Below are 17,322 nucleotides of genomic sequence, written 5' to 3' on the forward strand. Positions count from 1 at the left end.
GCTAGAGAACTCAGAAAGAGCCCTAGGAGTGGTTCCTACTGTCTGGCCAAATGGCAAAGAAATGGAATGAAAGGAGACGAGATACTCAAGGAAGCACATGATACTAGGACACACTCTCATTTTCCCTTTAATATGGTTTATTTTCCCTGCTCCTCCCACAGTCATTCCCTGCATAAATCAGTAAAGGAGAATATCATCATAGCTCCTTGCGCTATAGGTTTTGGGGTTTTTTTTTTCCATACAGGAATGACAGAAAGCCAGTCAGCAGGGTAAAATCAATCCATGTCTGGTCAGGAAAGAGCTTCTGAAGCTATTCCCAGCTCTACATTTTAATTTTCTCTCAGTTCAACCTGCCTGTCCCATTCCAAAAATCTGCAGCTAGGGTCACTCTCTGAGGTAATACAGAAATGAACAGTCTCCCTGAGGCAATGATTTAAATGCTGGCCTCATGTTTAAGTTAATACATAGATTCAGCAGCATTAAATATACACTGTATATAAGCCGCTGACTGCTATTGTCCATATAGCAGCTGAATATATCCACTACATGGATAGTTTTTAGTTGCCACTCTCGCTCTGTTCCTTCACTATATGGATCGTGTCAGAACATTTAGATGTATTTTCATTCTGACACTGTCTCAAAAACAACCCCCCCTTCTCCACCTCATGTTCCATCCCCCATCAAAAAATATACCCCCCCCAAATCCAGAGCGAACCTGTATTCTTATGGAACCCTCCAATAATCTAAAACATGTAACCGCCCACCTTAAATATCGCAGAACTGACCCTTCGTGTAATCACAACCCTCTCCCCCAATCCCAATGAGAACAAGGCTAAGTGATTGAAAATATCCTCTCCAAATCTAGACTCCTAATTAAAATTGTTTGGATGGACCCCCTAAATCATTTATTATAGAACTTCTGGCTCTTGGTGAAATGGAGGAAAGATTTAAAGATCCCAAAACATTAAGAATTTTCTACACTTATAGATACCCCACGCTCCCTGAGACTCCAAACAATGTACAAAATCATGGAGCTCACTTATCCATCCCTATACGTGGGTGGCTCCTTTTGCAACCAATGTCTAAACCAAGATTTTAGTGCTATTACCGGAGAGTTTTGAAGTAATCCCTGTATACCAGTGGTCTCAAACTCGCAGCCCGGGGGCCACATGCGGCCCCCCAGGTACTATTTTGAGGCCCTCGGTATGTTTATCATAATCACAAAAGTAAAATAAAAGTTTCTTGATCATATGTCTCTTTAGCTATAAATGACAATATTATTATTAAGACTTAGCCAAAAGGAAAGATTTATAAACTATAAAGAGTTTTACCTCATGCAAAATTGTTATTTCTTTAATAAGACATTAACTATTTTTTCTGCGGCCCTCCATGTACCTACAAATTCAAAATGTGGCCCTGCAAAGGGTTTGAGTTTGAGACCACTGCTGTATACCCTTCCCCTGTATAACAGCAACTCTGTCCCAGCCAAGTAGTATCAAGCCCCAAGGGTGCAAGACCATTGTCTGACCAGTAACAGACATCAAATAATGAACAACAGAACCCAAATATGAACTAACTGAAGAACAATGACAAAACATGTGGCCCTGATCACCCCAGGGGAGTCCACATTTAATAAGGTGAAACAGTTCAGAATTCCCCATCTTAGTTATTCGATTCAGAGAAAAATAAGTCCTATGTAGGACTCTAAACCCAAACTCTCTATAATCAGCATTAACAAAATGATTTGGGGAATCGTTTTATTATACTAACAGTGTTAACAGTTTCCCCTACCCTACCTAACTAAACGCCAACAGTGATTAAAAAAAAAAAAAAAAATCAAATTCAAACTCTGCAGTCCACTGCCTGGTTTGTATACTTGCAAGTGAATCATTATGTACAATCATTGCTTACAAATACCTTAAATTAGTATGCCATTGTTTTGGCTGCTGAAACTTTTATTCTTGCAGAGAAATTAGTCAGACTATTCTTTTATCAAGCTAGTCTAAAGTAGTTTAGTTCTGAAATGGGACTATAATCAAGTAGTGGTGGCAGGGAATAAAAAAATTGGCGAGCAATGACTTGGTAACTGGGATGGCTTTTTGTATCTTGATGAAAAATATCACTAAAATCACTAGATCTGCAGTTTTGCTGCAAATGTTTATGTCATCTCTGAGATTTTTTTTAAACAAAATTTTTGTAACATAGTAAATGACAGCAGATAAAGACCTGAATGGTCCATCCACTCTGCCCAACCATACATGCTCAATAAATTAATCATTTAATTTAAATGGTCCTTTTTCTTAGATATTTCTGGGCCAAAAAACCCAGAGCCCTGCACGGTAGTGTGCTTAGGTTCTATCTACTGGAGTCTCCGTCAAAGCTCACTCCACCCCACCCCATCTTAACCATTCCAGCCATCGAAACCCTCCCTAGCCCATCCTCAACTGAATGTCCATATACAGGACATGGACCATGCAAGCTTGCCCAGTACTGGCCTTAGTTCCTTCAATGTATGCCCATTATTTTCTGATTCGAGATCCTCTGTGTTCATCCCACGCTTGTTTGAACTCATAACATAAGAATAGCCTTACTGGGTCAGACTAATGGTCCATCAAACTCAGTAGCCCGTTCTCACGGTGGCCAATCCAGGTCACTAGTACCTGGCCAAAACCCAAGGAGTAGCAATATTCCATGCTAACGATCCAGGGTAAGCAGTGGCTTCCCCCCATGTCTTTCTCAATAATATGCTATGGACTTTTCCTCCAGGAACTTGTCCAAACCTTTCTTAAAACCAGCTACACTATCTGCTCTTATCACAACCTCTGGCAATGTGTTTCATAGCTTAACTAATCTCCGAGTGAAAAAATATTTCCTCCTATTGGTTTTAAAGTATTTCCTTGTAACTTCATCGAGTGTCCCCTAGTCTTTGTAATTTTTGACAGAGTGAAAAATTGATCCACTTGTACCCATTCTACTCCACTCGGGATTTTGTAGACTTCAATCATATCTCCCCTCAGCTGTCTCTTTTCCAAGCTGAAGAGCCCTAACCGTTTTAGTCTTTCCTCATACGAGAGGAGTTCCATCTCCTTTACCATCTTGGTCACTCTTCTTTGAACCTTTTCTAGCGCCACTATATCTTTCTTGAGATAAGGAGACCAGAATTGAACGCAATACTCCAAATGAGGTCGCACCATGGAGCGATACAGGGGCATTATGACATTCTTAGCCTTGTTAACCATCCCTTTTTTTAATAATTCCCAGCATCCTGTTTGTTTTTTTGGCCACTGCCGCACATTGTGCGGAAAGTTTAATTGTATTGTCTACAATGACACCCAGATCCTTTTCTTGGCTAACCTAGCATCCGGTAACTGCGATTCAGGCCATTCTTCCCAATGTGCATCACTTTGCATTTGCCCACATTAAATTTCATCTGCGATTTGGACGCCCAGTCTTTCAATTTCCTAAGGTCCGCCTGCAATTTTTCACAATCCACATGCGTTTTAACAACTTTGAACAGCTTAGTGTCATCTGCAAATTTAATCACCTCACTCATTGTTCCAATTTCCAGATCATTTATAAATAAGTTAAATAGCACCGGTCCCAGTACAGATCCCTGCGATACTCCACTATTTACTCTCCTTCATTGAGAAAAATGACCATTTAACCCTACTCTCTGTTTTCTATCCGATAACCAATTTCTAATCCACAACTGAACTTTGTCACCTATCCCATGACACTTTAATTTTCTCAGCAGCCGTTTTCTTCTCAACCACCTCCCTCGGGAGCGCATTCCACACATCAACCACCCTATCCATAAAGAAGAACTTCCTAACATTACTCACGAGTCTACCACCTCTTAACTTTAAATTATGTCCTCTGGTTTTACCATTTTCCTTTCTCTGGAATAGATTTTGTTCTACGTTAATACCTTTCAAGAATCTTAATCATATCTCCCGTCCCTCCTTTCTTCTAGGGCAGTGGTCTTAAACTTGCAGCCCACAGGCTGCATGTGGCCTGCCAAGTACTGTTTTGAGGCCCTCAATATGTTGCCATTGTTCTGGAACGTTGCCCACCTCACTGCTGTAACCTCACGCAAGCGCTTTCCTGCGTCTGTATGTGATTGTGAGGTGGAATGGAGAGGACAATCGCGTACAGATGCAGGAAAATGTTTGCGTGAAGTTACAGCAGTGCAGCTTGTGCCTGTGTACGTAATCTCATGAACTTTAGCAAAATTAGGCACCTCTCCTGGTGGTGACTGCTTGATGTAAGATTGCGGATGTGTCCGGTGCTGGAGGTGAGAGCTGAAGGTGGTTGTGGACGCAACCACCGGACACTTAAGGCACAAGTCTGATATTGATTCTTCCCTCTACAAAAAAGGCTAGAGGACTACACCAAAATTTTATATAAGATAAAAAAATTCTTTATAGTTTATAAATCTTTCCTTAATTGTACTGGGAAGTTTAGTAAATCTTTAGCATTTAAATTGTTTGAAATTTGGAATAAGCTTCCTGACTAACAGATTGACAGGTCAGTTACAACAATTCTGGAAAGATTTAAAAACTTAGTTGTTTACACAATATTTTAAAAGTTCATTTCCTGAAGTGCTGTAATAAGAGTATATTTTATTCGCTTTAATTTTATTCCTTCAATTTTAAGTATTAATGCTGTTTCTGGAAACGATACACCAATAGCACTCTCTCTTTTAGGCTTACTATTATGTTTTTCTAATTTTAATCAATTGTGAACCGAGTCGAGCTCTTTCTATATAAACAGAAGATTAGATTAGATTAGAAAGATTTATAAACTATAACAAGTTTTATCTCATGCAAAGTTGTAATTTCTTTAATAAGACATTAACTATTTTTTTCTGCGGCCCTCCAAGTACCTACAAATCCAAAATGTGGCCCTGCAAAGGGTTTGAGTTTGAGACTGCTGCTCTAGGGTATATATATTCAGGGCTTCCAGTCTCTCCTTATACATCTTCTGGCACAAACCTCCTATCATTTTCGTCGCCTTCCTTTGGATTGCTTCAAGTCTTTTTATGTCCTTTGCCAAATATAGTGTCCAAAATTGAACACAATACTCTAAGTGGGGCCTCACCATTGACCTATACTGGGTGCCTAGATGTCAAACCTCTCCAGCAACTCACACGTATGCTTAGCTTTGTGAGAGAATTAAAGATTTTTGGAAGCAAATATCGTGTTATCTTAATATTATACTTCGTCAGAGGATACCACTGAGAGTGGATATGTAATGTAATGTAATGTAATTTATTTCTTATATACCGCTACATCCGTTAGGTTCTAAGCGGTTTACAGAAAATATACATTAAGATTAGAAATAAGAAAGGTACTTGAAAAATTCCCTTACTGTCCCAATGGCTGTCAAATATTGCGTTACTATGAACTAGCAGACACACCAGCTCTTTATTGCAAAAAGTGTATCTTTTGGCTACAAAGTACAAATTAGCTTGCTTAGGGTTAAGGTATGGCTCCAGAAAAAGGAGGACGGATTGAGACATCCAGCTTTTACTTCCAGTGAAAACGATGGAAGTAAGGAGGACAGATTAAGATATCTGGGTTTTACTTCCATTGAAAGCAATGGAAGTAAAACTCAGATGTCTCAATCTGTCCTCCTTTTTCTGGAGCCATATGGCAATCCTAAGCTTGCTGACAACAATCTCCTCCAGTGACGGCATGGAAAAAATGAGATTATCTATTGAAAATGGAAGGATTGGATACCAGACAAGGTTCTCTTAGGACTTGGGAGGATATACCAATACTTTTACCAATTTGAGACTATATAACTCTTAGGGCTCGTAGCTACATGCTAAATTTGTAACTCAGGGCATGGGGAGAAGGGACTTAGGGGTAGGGGGGGGGTTACAACTAGATAATTGACTTGTGTATCCGAATAATAGATCACCATGAAAGAATAACACATATGATCATGTTATTGTGAATGATGTTTATGTACTTGTTTGGTATTCCAGTAAAAATAAGTATAAAAAGTAAAAAAAAAAAATCAAATTCAAACCTAAATGAAGGAGTCTCATTAATGTATCAACATGCCAAGATGCACAAATACTATGCAAGACCATACGGGGAGTGTGTGGTGCAGTGGGCAGAGCTACAACCTCAGCCAGGAACCTGGAACTCCCTCCCACCATCCACAAGAATAGAACCAAATTATCTCATCTTCAGGAAAAGACTGAAAACCTACTTATTTAACAATCCCCTCGCAACTTAAGAGTCTCTGCACTCCCACCTAGGTAGTGCAAGCAAGCCACCACATTGTACTTAGCTGCTTCCTTCCTGAAACAATGTAACCTTCCTTTGAACTGTATTGTATTTTCCCTTCCAAAACAATGTTCACTTCTGAGTTGTAAATTTTCCCTATGTTGCTACATGGGCCTCTTAGCCTGCAAATCGCCTTGAACCTGTACTGGAAAAGTGCGATTAAGAATCCTGATTAGATTAGATGGCTGGTTGCATAAAATGTGTCTGGATGACTTGCTTTTTGTTTAATTTTTCCTTCTTATAATTTCCTTTTCTTGGATCCTTAAATTTCCTGTTCATTTTGGACATTGATTGAATGTATTGTATAGATTTAGACTTTATTGCTTTTTCCTATCTCCTCTTATCATTTTTTTTTGGTGGTATGTAAATTATAAAGCTGTAAATAATTTAAAAAAAATGAAATAACTACTTCTGAAGTTTATGGGGATAGGCGAGGACAGAGGAGATTTGTTTGATTTCTGTCCCCACGCAATTCTCTACACTGGACTCATAAATGCCTGTTTACTCCTCTCTAAAGTTTTTCTTCCAGAAAGAACAGATAGTTGCACTTATATTTATTTGGAAAACTATTTTTTTTCCTTTCATGAATAGTTAACAGTTACTTCTTGCATGAACAAGATGTTGTCCTTTGAATGATAAGTAAGTAGAAGTCCAACTGTGAGTTATATTTGGAATATTTGGCAAGTAGATTGACAACTTTTGTTTGTTTTATGTGCATGCAACAATTTGTAAAGCTTTGCAGGCAAGAAATCCCCTGATGAAGCCTCTGGTGAAACGGGCTCCCGTTGGGTATTGAGTTTTCCTGCAATGCTTCATGCAGATCTTTGAGCTTCCTGTATTTTGCTAATGCAACTACATTAAGATAGGTTTCACTATAGGATTTAGTCCTTAAAAGATAAATAAATAGTATGATGATTTTAACATGAAAGGAGGGAGGTTTTTTTGACCAATGATTATAGCCAGCCTGTAAGTGATCAAATGAAACAGTATTTTCGTCTTCTCAGCCAACAGACACAAGAGAAGCTCACATTCCAACTTCGTTTCCCCCCCAGTGAGAGGTTGTAAACTGAAAAAACACCATGAACATCTTCTCTCGCACCAAACAGCATCATGGGGTAAAGACCTAGAACAATTGCTTTCGCCCACTACTTATGAGGAATTTAGGAAACGTCTGAAAACACACCTGTTCCTAAAGTATCTAGACAACTGATCCTCTCTTCTCTCTCCCCTCTATAGCGATTAACTTGTTCTACTGATCACTCTCTCCTCAAAAATGGATTTCCTGTCCTATTAACCCTCTTTCTTCCTCCCCTCTTAAAGTCAATCAATTTGTACCTTTGCTTAATCTTTGTAAACCGCATAGAACTTCACAGTATTGCGGTATATAAGCTGTTATTATTATTATTATGACCCTGGGAATCTGAGGTCTTTTTCCTCCTAGTAGTCTACTTGTTTATAGTACTTTACTTAAAATATAAAAGAGAGATAAAAAAGAAAAGCAAACTGCTTGATTTAGATGTAATGCTTTTTTTTTTTTTTTTAGAACACTGCTAGGCTAGTGTTGTGCTTTTGACAAAGTTTTTTCGGTGGTTCCTCCCCTTGTTTTTGGTTTGCCCTTTGAATGATGCCACTGTCTGGCCTGATCAGACTCAAACTCTGAAGAAGCTGTATCTATTAATTTGTGGGTGCTTGCAAAATTAATTTTAACATTTGACCAAGTCTGTTGGTAGTGGGGCAGGGCTGCTGAAAGTGTAATAATTTTCACGGTTTGTAAACAGACTGGTGTTTTCCTATCTCTTTCTCTGGTCCCTATTAATCATATTTATTACCCGTCACTTCATTCTGTGTTTGAATGAACCAGATCCTGAAAGATTAAATTATGGGTCCCTAGGTTAGTTAAACTTTGCCAGCAGGAAGCCTTGTAAAGAAAATACTTCACTTAAGAAGTGCACTGACAAAAAAAGGATAGCCAGATTAAATTGCATTGGAGATGGTATGAGGCAGCTAAGGCTTTATTCACAACACCTTGAACTACTAAGAAAGGTGAGGGCAAAAGCCAAATTCATCACTATGAAGGAATTGGAGGGAAAATATCACTTGTCACTTGAAAGCAAAATATTGATATGAAAATAGAGAAAATTAGAAGTTTAGCTGGGAATTCATCAACGGAAGCCAAGCGATTTAGGGCTAGATTCATTAAGCCTACTGATCAACTTCTGACCACTTAGCGACCTCTTTACGAACCGATTTCCCTCTGACCCAATTCACTAACCTCTGTCCCGATCATCCTCCGTTCCGTGCATGCAAATGAGGGGGGAACGGCATTCAAATGTAGGCAGGAAGTGATTCACTAAACTAAAAAAACAACACCAACTGGGCTGGCCAATCCAAAAATAAGTGACTGCTGAGGAGGTTCTTTCCGACTGCCCTGCCTTTTGCCGCCTTGCTTCTCTGCTCCGATCTCCTGCCCGCCCTGAATGAATCTCCTGCCCTCTCCTGCCAGCTCCGATCTCCTGTTCTCACCCCGAATCTCTCCTGCCGTTCCAACTCTCCTGCCCTTCCCCGCAGTGCTTAAAGCAGGTTAAAACCACGGGCTTGCAAAAAAGTTTAAAACAGTTAAAAAAATAATTCTCTGCCGGGCTCGGGCCAGCGCATGTGCAGACCATATACAGATTCTACGCATGCATTGGGATCGCTATAGAGCGATCCGGGCAGGCGGTTGGGGGCGTGATTCCGATTGCCCTCATTTGCATGAGGGTGATTTGTGAATCAGCCGCCCCGGACATGGATCAGATCCGTGCCCTTAGTGAATCTAGCCCTTAGTGCGCAGTGTTAGTGCATGCCAAATGCTAAGATGCCCATAGGAATATGGGTGTTTTAGAATTTAACCCATGCTAAATCGCTTAGCACCCATTGAAGAATTTCCCTCCTCAATGTGCTTATTATAAATTACCAATACTATAATCACATTTTTAATTTAACAGTAATATAGTAAAGTTTCATTCAAGATGATCTTATAGGCGTGTACTGAAATATACTTCTCTCTCATTTTATGAAAAAAATTGCATATATATCACTTGCTTTCAGGCAACGATATGCACAAAAATCTGAGGAGCTTATTGGGCAATATAGGATAAATAAAAAACCCAACAGTAACTGCCTATTGATAACTGCCATAAAGTGTGGACACCTCATACATGAAAAAATGAACTGAAAAAGGAGAGGCCCATCTACAAATGCCTACTAGACCTGTCTGTAACTTATCTTGAGCTGGGATTTGTAAAAATCAAGTAATTAAATCTAAAATCTTATTTCATATTACATTAACAATTTAATCAAGAAGATTTCTCAGGAACTGAATTCCTCATTTTTTACCGCTCTCTTCATATTGCTGCTTGAAATTAGACCCTGAATTTTGTTGCTTGGACACAAGGTTAATGTGTAGGCATACAAATTTCATGAGAATTGGGTGTCATCCTTTCTAATACTGTACTGACTTATACCTATGCTTGGACAATAATCATACTTGATTTTAACTTATCCTAGAATGATGGATCCAGGTGATTGATGCTGTGGAAAACCAAATATGAAGATACAAGCAAGCATTTCATGATACCTAGGACATAAATTTGGTTCTTACCAGGGGCAGAGCAGCTTTCCAAATGCTCAATTTTACAGCAACTTTAAACTCATAGATGAGGATCATAATGTGCTTAGGGCATAGGATGAAGTTAAGAAATGATAGGCTCAGGAGTAATCTAAGGAAATACTTTTTTTACAGAAAGGGTGCGTAGATGCGCTGGACAGTCTCCTGGAAGAAGTGGTGGAGACAGAGACTGTGTCTGAATTCAAGAAAGCCTGGGATTGTCATGTGGGAATCTCTTAGAGAGAGAGAGGAAGAGATAATGGTTACTGCGGATGGGCACCCTGGATGGGCCATTTGGCCTTTATCTGCCATCATGTTTCTATGTTCTCTCCGATTAGAATTTCTTTTTTTCCCCCCTTACAAAGAGGCGATTGCTTGAAAATACAGCAACGTGCAACCAATGATATTAAGCACTTATAAACTCTAATAAAAAAACCAGAGCAGCTCAACACAAAAAAGTGATGTGTTCTCATTGAAATTACAATTGATTTATCTCTATTTCACATCAGTAAAATGAATAATAAAAAATAAGCTATACAAACAACAATCCTAAGTGTGTGTGTGTGTGTGTCTGTGCATACATGTGGTATGAATCTCTGGAATGACCTGCCCCCAATATCAGAAACCAACCATCACGTCATTCAAAGGGGATGAGACTTGATATAGTATACCGCTTTTTCTGTTGATGGGCTATGAGAAGACTGGCATGAGGCAGAGGCAGGATGAGAAAAATTACGTCTGGATGGATAAGGTTGTCATCAATAGGAGCAGAGTATTTTTGTGACTGCTGATTAGACTTTGGACAATGTCGTCATACAAACTGTGTGCTGCTTTATTTTCTCAGTAGCTTCCTCTAGTCGGTCTCCGAAAAGGTCATCCTCTATACAAGGTATATTTGACAGATGGTCTTGGACATTGGGCTTTAGGCGTCTGCCTGTGCATTGCAAATAGAAACTGATGATGTTCTAGACAAGAAGTCAAAAGCATAAAAGGCAGACCTCACCAAAATATTTTCTCGTTTTAAAAAAATCTTTGGTGTGGCACTGGAAAGCTTCCTGTTGGTCAAAGGAAGTTATTGCTTGAAGCGAGCCCTACCCTAATGTATTTCCATTCCCCATTTTCCTCCCCTTTTTAAAATTTTTTATCTTTATGGATTTATATACTTACCTTCCCCTATTCTCCTCTTGTTTTACGTACGTCTGTATGAACCAGCCCCGTATTTTTAACTTTTGATACAATATATATGTGTATTTTTTAACCACATTTTATTGTACACCGTTTAGACACTTATTTGATAAACGGTATATCAAAAATAAAGAAACTTGAAATGTGATAGAGAAATTATAATTCAGTATACGGTTAATGAGCATGGATGATTGAAATATTTGTCTGCCAAATCTGTCCAAGGTTCTGCCTTCAAGTTTCAAGTTTGATTAAAAATTTGATATTCCGCCTATCGTATTTTATTGTAGACAAATAAGTCTACAATAAAAAATAAAATCTTGGGGAAGAGAGCTGGCATAAGAATGTGAACTGTGAACATGTTTCAAGGCTGTTTCTATCACTAAAGGACTAGTGCTGTAGTTATGGTTTATCGAAGATATATGTAGATTGACATCTATATAGTGTGTCTAACTTTCTAGGAGCTACTGGGACTGTGAGAGGATTTTCCCAGTTTTTAAAGAGAGTATCGTTCATTAAAGTATGTGCAGAGAAAGCTTACACAGTACTATGGGCCATTTGACATAGTCTAACACTTCCATGAGCTCCACTCAAGGCTCCTGCTCAGATTCCATATGAATGGGAAGAGCTAGCCCCATTTACCTGAGGAACTCCATAAAAAAGAGACTTTCAGGTGGGGATTTTCTCCTAGGGAGAAGAGGTGAAGGTTCTGATGGGATTCCATAAGACCCCGTCAGCAGACGTTGATGTATGGAGAGCTGAGTCAATGTCCTCAACGTGATGTTTTCTAGTAGAATGAGATGTGGAATGCCAATAGGAGCGTCAAGACTGCGAAGGAGATGTGCGTTGAGAGTGCCTCGATGGAGACTAAGAGCCATGAGGCAAATGATGTCAAGAAGAAGTTCGACATCAAGATCTGGAAGCTCAACGCTTGGATGTAGATCAAAATCAAGGCACTGAATCACAATGACATAATACAGAATGGCATTGAGGATGGGAAGACTGAAAAGTAGCATCTGGCTGATGTACGTCAGGCTGGACTGAAGTTGAGACGTGTCAAGGAGGACAAATCTTGCTGCACTCGGACTTTAATTTGGTCCTGCAGGGAAGGTACCAATACCAATGTAGTTAAAAGGTACAGTTGGGCTCAGAGTGGCATTCAGGCGTTAGGGACTTAGAAGCAGGATGACGCCCAGTCAGATAAAGCATTCTGGAGTGATAAAGAGCGCTCTGAACATCGACGCTTCTAAGGAGTGGAAAACAAACTTAAAAGTTGAAAATAAGAAAAACTAAGCAGAGCAGATTAGTTCGCTTGCAGAAGGAAAAACTGAAGTGGGCAATACACTCTGTTGCCAATGTGGGAGGTGTTCAAAGTTGTAAGTAACACACTTCTACAAAACCTGGTTCATGGGAATGGTTGATTACCTAATGTATGGACTCCTAAGTAAATGTAACACAATTCCTGTTGTGTCTTCATTACTTTTTCAGGCATCTCTTTGGAAAAGCTTGCTGGTTTCCTTGTCCTCTGTCACTATTACAGATCCTTACAGTTTAGCCCACTGTTCTCTAGTTACTATTACTATTATATAAGAACATAAGAATTGCCGCTGCTGGGTGAGACAAGTGGTCCATCGTGCCCAGAAGTCCGCTCACATGGCGGCCCCCAGGTCAAAGACCAGTGCTCTAAATGAGTCCAGCCTCACCTGCATGCGTTCTAGTTTAGCAGGAACATGTCCAACTTTGTCTTGAATCCCTGGAGGGTGTTTTCCCCTATTCCTAATCATATATATATTTTTTTTTACTTCACATATTTTACTGTTTTTCCTAACACAAAAACAATAAAAGTACACAATGCCGATTGTATATCATTTTCCAATAAAAATATATTGAACTAAAAGTCCACAATGCTGAAACAACAATGACATGGAGGTAATAAATATTAATAGTTGAACTTATACAATAATGTTTGAAAGTCCTGTTATTCCCATTTTGTAGCATGGCTTTAAAGTCAAGATAATGCTGTAGCAGTTGCCGTATCATACAAGTATTTCTATTAATCATTTCTCAAGCGCTACTAATACCACCTTTCTGTGGTACAGCCAATCCACGTTCAACAGGTTAAGATCTTCCACTGGTACTGTTTCTCTCTTAATTCACACATTTTGGATATCTCTGACCAAAATAAACTTACTTGTTTCTGCATGGAACTTCCTATTTGCACCTGGCAGAATTTGATGGCTTGCTCAAGTGCTGCCTCTCCATCCACCTGGAAGAGAATAGAAAAGGAAGTCAGGAAAATCAGGCTCACTGACTGGCACTGCTGAACCATTTGCAGATGCACAATGTGTAATTTCAGAGAACTGTTTTTATTTTAAACACTGTATGTTAAAAGGCAGATTTCTGATGATGAGCAATGAAGAATGAATCTTCCTGTAAGAGTCTTCCAGCTACTTGCACATGATCTGGACTGGCCACTGTCAAAGGCAGGATGCTGGACCATGGACTGACCTTGCAGAGCACCTATGCTCTTATGAGAAATGGAGTATGGCAAATTGGGCCAATAACTCTGTTCCTGTGTCCAATGCAGTGAGAGTTCTCCAGTTCACAGAGAGAAAAGGCCTTCTTTAGAAGAATTATTTTACAACAGGGGAGCCATGAAAACGCAAAAACACACATGTATGTGTTATAAAAGAAGGCTCCCAGAATTAGCTCTAGTCCAAAGTTCCACCTGATTTAAGGCAGATGCAACTATATGCATGCACTCTATATGGACACATAACAGCTCCACCCACACATCTGCCCAACTTTATAAAACAAATGGCTACTATAAGCAGAAAACGCTTTATACAACTAGATAATTCTATTCAGCACATCCTCAGTTCATGCTGTTATTGAATGTGGAACAAGACAAGACCCTATGTTTGTTGTACTGCTCCTTTGTAAAATGGAGGAAACTCATCTTTGTAGGCCACTAGTATTGAGTTTTACTGTAGCAGCAGCTCCTGTGTATTATGTTTTGAATGTCTTTGAATTTTATTTAGCAGCTTATTGGCTCTTTCCATTATATTATATATGGATAATGAGGTTTCTTCCTATAAATTAAACACTTCTGCATCTCTGAAGATACTGTTAGTTATTCAGTTGAGCTATCCCAAATCCTTCTCTGTGGTGTCAGCACTAGTGCTGCCCGATTCAGGAAAAAAAATTTCAATTCAATTTGATTCGATTTTCCTGCCCAGTTGGATGTTTTTATAAAATATCTTGGTGGGTTTATTTTATAGCCTCTTCACCCCCTTTACCTTCTTCTAACCACACTGGCACTGTGGTGTAAACAAAATAAACAAACAAAGAATACTTTTCCTCTCTCTGTTAAATCCTAGCTCACGTTTGTGGTCTAACAAAAGCTCTGGCAGGATACACTTTTCAAATCTGAGATATTGTAAACACAAAACAAAATTATTTTTTCTACCTTTTGTTGTCTGGTCATTATTCAAATCTTGTTGGTCCCAGGCTCTGGTTGTCTTCTGATAACTTGCTTGCCAGGGTCTCCTTCTTTTCTTCTTTCTCCGTGCTAACCATCAATCTTCTATCTCTGTCCTCCCCTTCCATTTCCCTTTCCTCCCCTGGAGGCCTGGCATCTTTCCTTTTTCTCGTCTCCATTCACAGATCCACCTTTTCTCAACTACCCTTTCATCCAGCATCTCTCCCTCCTTCCCCACCACTCCAGGGTCCACCATCTCTCCCTTTCTGTTCCCAACTACCCTCCTATCCAGTATGTCTATCCTCCTCCACACCATCCCTTGTATTCAACTTCTCTCCCTTTCTGTTCCTTCCCTCCCTAAATCCCATTATCCACATCTCTCTCCCACTCCTGTTTTTAGATCCATTATTTCTTCCCCCCAAAGTCCGGCATATGCACGTCTCTTTGAACCCCCTTCCCTCAGTGTACTTCTACACCAGGGCCCCCTCCCCTGAAGGTCTGCCCCCCCTGAAGGCCTGCCTGTCCCCCCTGAAGGCCTGCACCCCACCCCTGAAGGCCTGTCCCCCCCCCAAAGGACTGTACCCCCCTGAAGGTCTGTCCCCCCCGAAGGCCTGCACCCCCCTGATGGACTGCACCTCCCCCCAGAAGGACTGTCCCCCTCCCGGAAGGCCTGTGCGTTCCCCTCTGGCCTCCCGCGCCTTCCTTTACCTGATTGCAGCAGAGAGCAGCCTGCAGAAAGGATCGCAGGTACTTTAGCGATCTTTGCAGGTTGCCAGGGGCCTCAGGAGTTGTCGTCCTTCTGCCGCGGTCCCGCTCCTCCTCTGACGTCAGAAGCAGGATCGCAGCACAGGGAAGACAGCTCCTAAGGCCTATGTCAACCTGCAAGGATCGCTAAAGTACCCGCGATCCTTTCTGCAGGCTGTTCTCTGCTGCAATCAGGTAAAGGGAGGCGCGGGAGGTCAGGGGGGAAGCCGGACACTGCAGCACTTCCCGACTGACCCTCGCCCTCTAAAGCTGGAGCGGCAGCGCCGGCCAGCAAGAGGCAGCGCTGCCGATCCTGCTTTATGGGGTGATGGGGGAGGGTCAGACAGTGAATCAGGATGCCGATTTTTTTGGGTTTTGAATCGATTCACCCGAAATGAATCAGTGAATCGATTTGAATCGTGAATCGGGCAGCACTAGTCAGCACTGTCTACTCTCATATTTTCCTACTGCTGTGATTACAACAGACAAAGCTATTTCTCATGATGTTGATCTACCCCACAAAACAGCAAAGCAGGGAGGAAAGGAGTGGTACAAGAGGATAAGAGGCCAGAGCTCAGCGGGCTACAAAGGTCCCTGCTGCAGATATAGAAGTGATACAAGAGGATAAAAAGTGAGTTCAATGGGTTGCAAACGTCAATCAAACATTCTTGTGGCAGACACAGGGAATGGTAACTGGGAGTACACTGGAGTCCCGCTGTCAAGCTCCACTATTCAGAATAAAGTACTCAATTTTTAAAATGCAGAGATACAGGGAAAGAGTGGGTTTATGGTGGAACTAAAAACAAAGAATTTCAAACAAAGAAATCAAATCTGTTTTAGATAAACAGTGCATACCTGTTTAATCAACATGTATGTTTCAGACATAATCTTCTCAATATTGCTCAGGTCATAGGCCATGACCTTCTGACCTTGCTGCCACACCCTGTAAGCATCCAGTAAAAGGGTCTTGCTGGATTCTGTGTCCTCTAGCAGCTTCCTCTTTCTACTCAGCCTTTGCACAGGCTCCTCAACAGAAGCTTTAGCCACCTGCAGTTGCTGCTGCTTTGAGCTAATGCTCAAATCCTCTAGGGATAGTTCAGGAGCTCTGATTTCAGGACTTTTTTCTTTAGAAGGCCTGTGAGACTTAGTCCGATTTGCCTCATTGCGTTTGAGAGAAGTATCTGTTTTCTCATATTCATTACAATGCACATCAAGGTCCATAGCCTCAGCTGATATGGGCCTGGAGATGTCCTTACTGCTCCTCACCCACTGCTCCTCTGAGTCCATAGTACCAGAGGGTGCTGCCTCTTTGACTCCATTTTCTGCACCTTGGACAGCTCTGTCCGTCAAAGCTGTCTTTTTGGGAAGAACCTCTTTACTGTCCTCAGACTTTACTTTGTTTGACACGTCTGTTGTCATCCCCCTAACAGCAGCCAATCTTGTACCTTGCTCATCTGATGCCTTAAACACAAAATAAAATTATGTTTTATATTAAAGATATATACCAAACAAGAATATAGGGTTTTGCAACTGCACAAACCCTGCTCTCCTTTCATCTCTGCTACTGTCTTTCCTACTTCCCTACAAAATTCATCCTTGCAGCTTTGATTGATCTATTTCTGAGTAATCTCCATTCTTTCCAAAAATCTTGCCATATCTATAATTTACATTACATTACAGATTTCTATTCCGCCATTACCTTTCGGTTCAAAGCGGATTACAAAAAGAGTTATGGAAGAAGGGTTACAACGTTAGATCAGAGAAGGTTTCCAAGAGAGGGAAAAGTAGGATCTGGGGTTAGGGAGGGGACGGTAAGAGGGGGGTTAATTTCAATTTGATCCATACCTGTCCTTTCTCCCCTTAATTATGCAAGCTATTCCTACCTATCTATTGCCCCCTTTTCACTCTACTGTTCAAGTGGTATAGAATACCACTTCCATTATCTTTCCTATATAGTCAGTTTTACATAT

The 17,322-nt window shown here is 40.5% G+C and overlaps 1 protein-coding gene across 6 annotated transcripts in view; it reads right to left on the bottom strand.

The window, feature by feature from the left end:
* Positions 1–17,322, bottom strand: part of CABIN1 (calcineurin binding protein 1) — a 223,083-nt gene that overhangs the window by 32,093 nt on the left and 173,668 nt on the right. For all 6 annotated transcript variants that reach the window (XM_033954800.1, XM_033954802.1, XM_033954803.1 and 3 more), the window contains 2 exons: positions 16,208–16,813; positions 13,319–13,393 (listed from right to left, as the gene is read on the bottom strand). In XM_033954800.1, coding sequence (XP_033810691.1) covers positions 13,319–13,393; positions 16,208–16,813 — 681 coding nt within the window. The remainder of the gene's footprint in view (positions 1–13,318; positions 13,394–16,207; positions 16,814–17,322) is intronic.

Source organism: Geotrypetes seraphini, chromosome 8 (genome assembly GCF_902459505.1).
Source record: "Geotrypetes seraphini chromosome 8, aGeoSer1.1, whole genome shotgun sequence".
NCBI classification, from domain to species: domain Eukaryota; kingdom Metazoa; phylum Chordata; class Amphibia; order Gymnophiona; family Dermophiidae; genus Geotrypetes; species Geotrypetes seraphini.